A 2,500-nucleotide genomic window follows, 5' to 3' on the forward strand; every position below is an offset into this window, starting at 1 on the left:
TACTTCAACCTCCTGCTGACCTTTTATGAAAATGTTCCTCATGCAGATAAAATGAGGTAAAACCTGTTAACCAGTGAGCTGTAGAGGTGTGGTAGGTGTTTATGGAATGAAACACACCTCTGTGTTACAGGTGAAGTGTTTATCAGAGGAGTGACAAAGCTCCACCCTTCACCTGACTCACCTGAGACAAACAGTTTGTGATTCTTCCTCACTAAAGAGACACACAGACTGAAAGAGAGACGATCAGATTCACCTTCAGAACAAACTAACAACTTCATCTGAGTGAGTTCAGCTACAGGAGAGAAAAGAGGAAAACTACAACACTGCTGCTTCAACCTGCTGACGCTCCACACACTGAATGTGAGTTTGACTGAAAACAGAGAAGTTAGTAGAGGAGGAGGGGAGCCATGACTGATGTACTTTCTGTGTTTTCAGCTTCACTCAGAGACAAAATGTCTTCCAGATCAGAGAAGGATCTCTGCTGTCCGGTCTGTCATGAAGTCTTCAGAAATCCTGTTGTTCTGTCATGTAGCCACAGCTTCTGTAAAGACTGTCTGAAGAGCTGGTGGAGAGAGAAACCAACTCAGGAGTGTCCAGTTTGTAAGAGAAGATCTTCAAGGTCAGATCCACCTGTTAGTCTGGTGTTAAAGAACCTGTGTGAGTCCTTCTTACTGGAGAGAGATCAGAGAGCTTCAGAGACTCTCTGCAGTCTGCACTCTGAGAAACTCAAACTCTTCTGTCTGGACCATCAGCAGCCAGTGTGTGTCGTCTGCAGAGATTCAAAGAAACACAGCGACCACAGATTCAGACCCATCGATGAAGCTGCTCAACAACACAAGAAGAACCTTCAGGAAACTCTGAAGCCCTTAAAGGAGAAGTTAAAGGTTTTTGAAGAAGTTAAAGTGAAGTCTGATCAAACAGCAGAACACATGAAGGTCCAGGCCCAACGCACAGAGAGGCAGATTAAGGAGCAGTTTAAGAAGCTTCACCAGTTTCTAGAGGAGGAAGAGGAGGCCAGGATGGCTGCACTGAGGGAGGAAGAGGAGCAGAAGAGTCAGATGATGAAGGAGAAGATGGAGGCTCTGAGCAGAGAGATAGCAGCTCTTTCAGACACAGTCAGAGCCACAGAGGACGAGCTGAGAGCTGAAGACGTCTCATTCCTGAACAACTACAAGGCTGCAGTGGAAAGAGTCCAGCAGCGCCCCCTGCTGGAGGATCCACAGCTGCTCTCAGGAGCTCTGATAGACGAGGCCAAACACCTGGGCAACCTGACCTTCAACATCTGGAACAAGATGAAGGACATGGTCTCCTACACTCCTGTGATTCTGGACCCAAACACTGCTCATCCAGAACTCATCCTGTCTGAAGATCTGACCAGTGTGAGACGAGGACAGAGACAACAGCTTCCTGATAATCCAGAGAGGTTTGATCTTCACTGCTTTGTTCTGGGCTCTGAGGGATTTAACTCAGGGACTCACAGCTGGGATGTCGAGGTAGGAGACAGTACAGTCTGGTTACTCGGTGTGTCAGCAGAGTCTGTCCAGAGGAAGGGAGGCATACTGTCTGGGTTATGGACAATACGGTTCTATAAAGATAAATACTACGCATGGTCACCACCAGGTCGACTCACAGATCTCTTAGTGCAGAAGAATCTCCAGAGGATCAGAGTGAATCTGGACTGGAACAGAGGAAAGCTGTTGTTCTCTGACCCTGATACTAACACACACATACACACCTTCACACACACTTTCACTGAGAGGATGTTTCCAATCATTCACACTTATGATAAAGTGAAGATCTCACCACTGAAGGTCTGTGTGTCAAAACAACAGGTCTGATAGAGACTCTAGTCTGAAGGTGGTGATTAGTAAACAACTCTTCACTTCTTAAAAGTGAGTATGAGTCCATCTATTGATGTAGATTGTGTACATGCATGAGAAAACAAATGATGAATTCAGTTTAAACTTTATTGATCTCTATTTGCAGCAGCAAACAGTAACAGGAAGTAAAGGGTGAAAGAAGAGTAGAGTAGAATAATGAGGTTCACATTCAGTGAAGCTGAAAAGTAAAACCTGAGTCTTCACAGCTGCTTTAACTTCCTGTCTGTTCAACTGAACTTCCTGCTTGATTATCAAAATAAGACAAAAATCAAGAGAACACATAAAAGAATCTGTGGTTTTAAGTTGCTCTCAATGTTTCACACAGTTCCTACAACGATTTACAGGAAGATAGAAATAGACACAATAGATCAATTAAACATTTAACTATAATGTACAAACAAGGTGAAAGAATAAACAAGTATATATATATATATATATAAATCAGTATAAAACCTGCATATATGCAGACCATCCAGACTCATTTAAACCCAAATAATAAATGTATCATATCAAATGTATTTTCATGTCTAACCCACAAAAATTATTTGAAGATGTAAAGTTGTGTGCGACTTGGAACTTGTTTTAATAAATGTTTAAAATGACAGAAAGCAAAGAGTGGA

At 42.8% G+C, this 2,500-nt stretch overlaps 1 protein-coding gene across 1 annotated transcript in view; it reads left to right on the forward strand.

Moving 5' to 3' along the window:
• The window catches only part of LOC137880764 (nuclear factor 7, ovary-like), a 2,163-nt gene extending 99 nt beyond the window's left edge, over window positions 1–2,064 (forward strand). The window contains exons 1-2 of the mRNA XM_068722289.1: window positions 1–360; window positions 436–2,064. The exon at window positions 1–360 is cut by the window's left edge and continues 99 nt beyond it. Of these exons, the coding sequence (XP_068578390.1) occupies window positions 453–1,838 (1,386 nt within the window). The 5' untranslated portion in view covers window positions 1–360; window positions 436–452 and the 3' untranslated portion in view covers window positions 1,839–2,064. The remainder of the gene's footprint in view (window positions 361–435) is intronic.
• Window positions 2,065–2,500: the final 436 nt, after the last annotated feature.

This window comes from Cebidichthys violaceus, unplaced genomic scaffold (genome assembly GCF_023349555.1).
Source record: "Cebidichthys violaceus isolate CVI_PGR_0920_01 unplaced genomic scaffold, fCebVio1.0.p SCAF_29, whole genome shotgun sequence".
In the NCBI taxonomy this organism is placed as follows: domain Eukaryota; kingdom Metazoa; phylum Chordata; class Actinopteri; order Perciformes; family Stichaeidae; genus Cebidichthys; species Cebidichthys violaceus.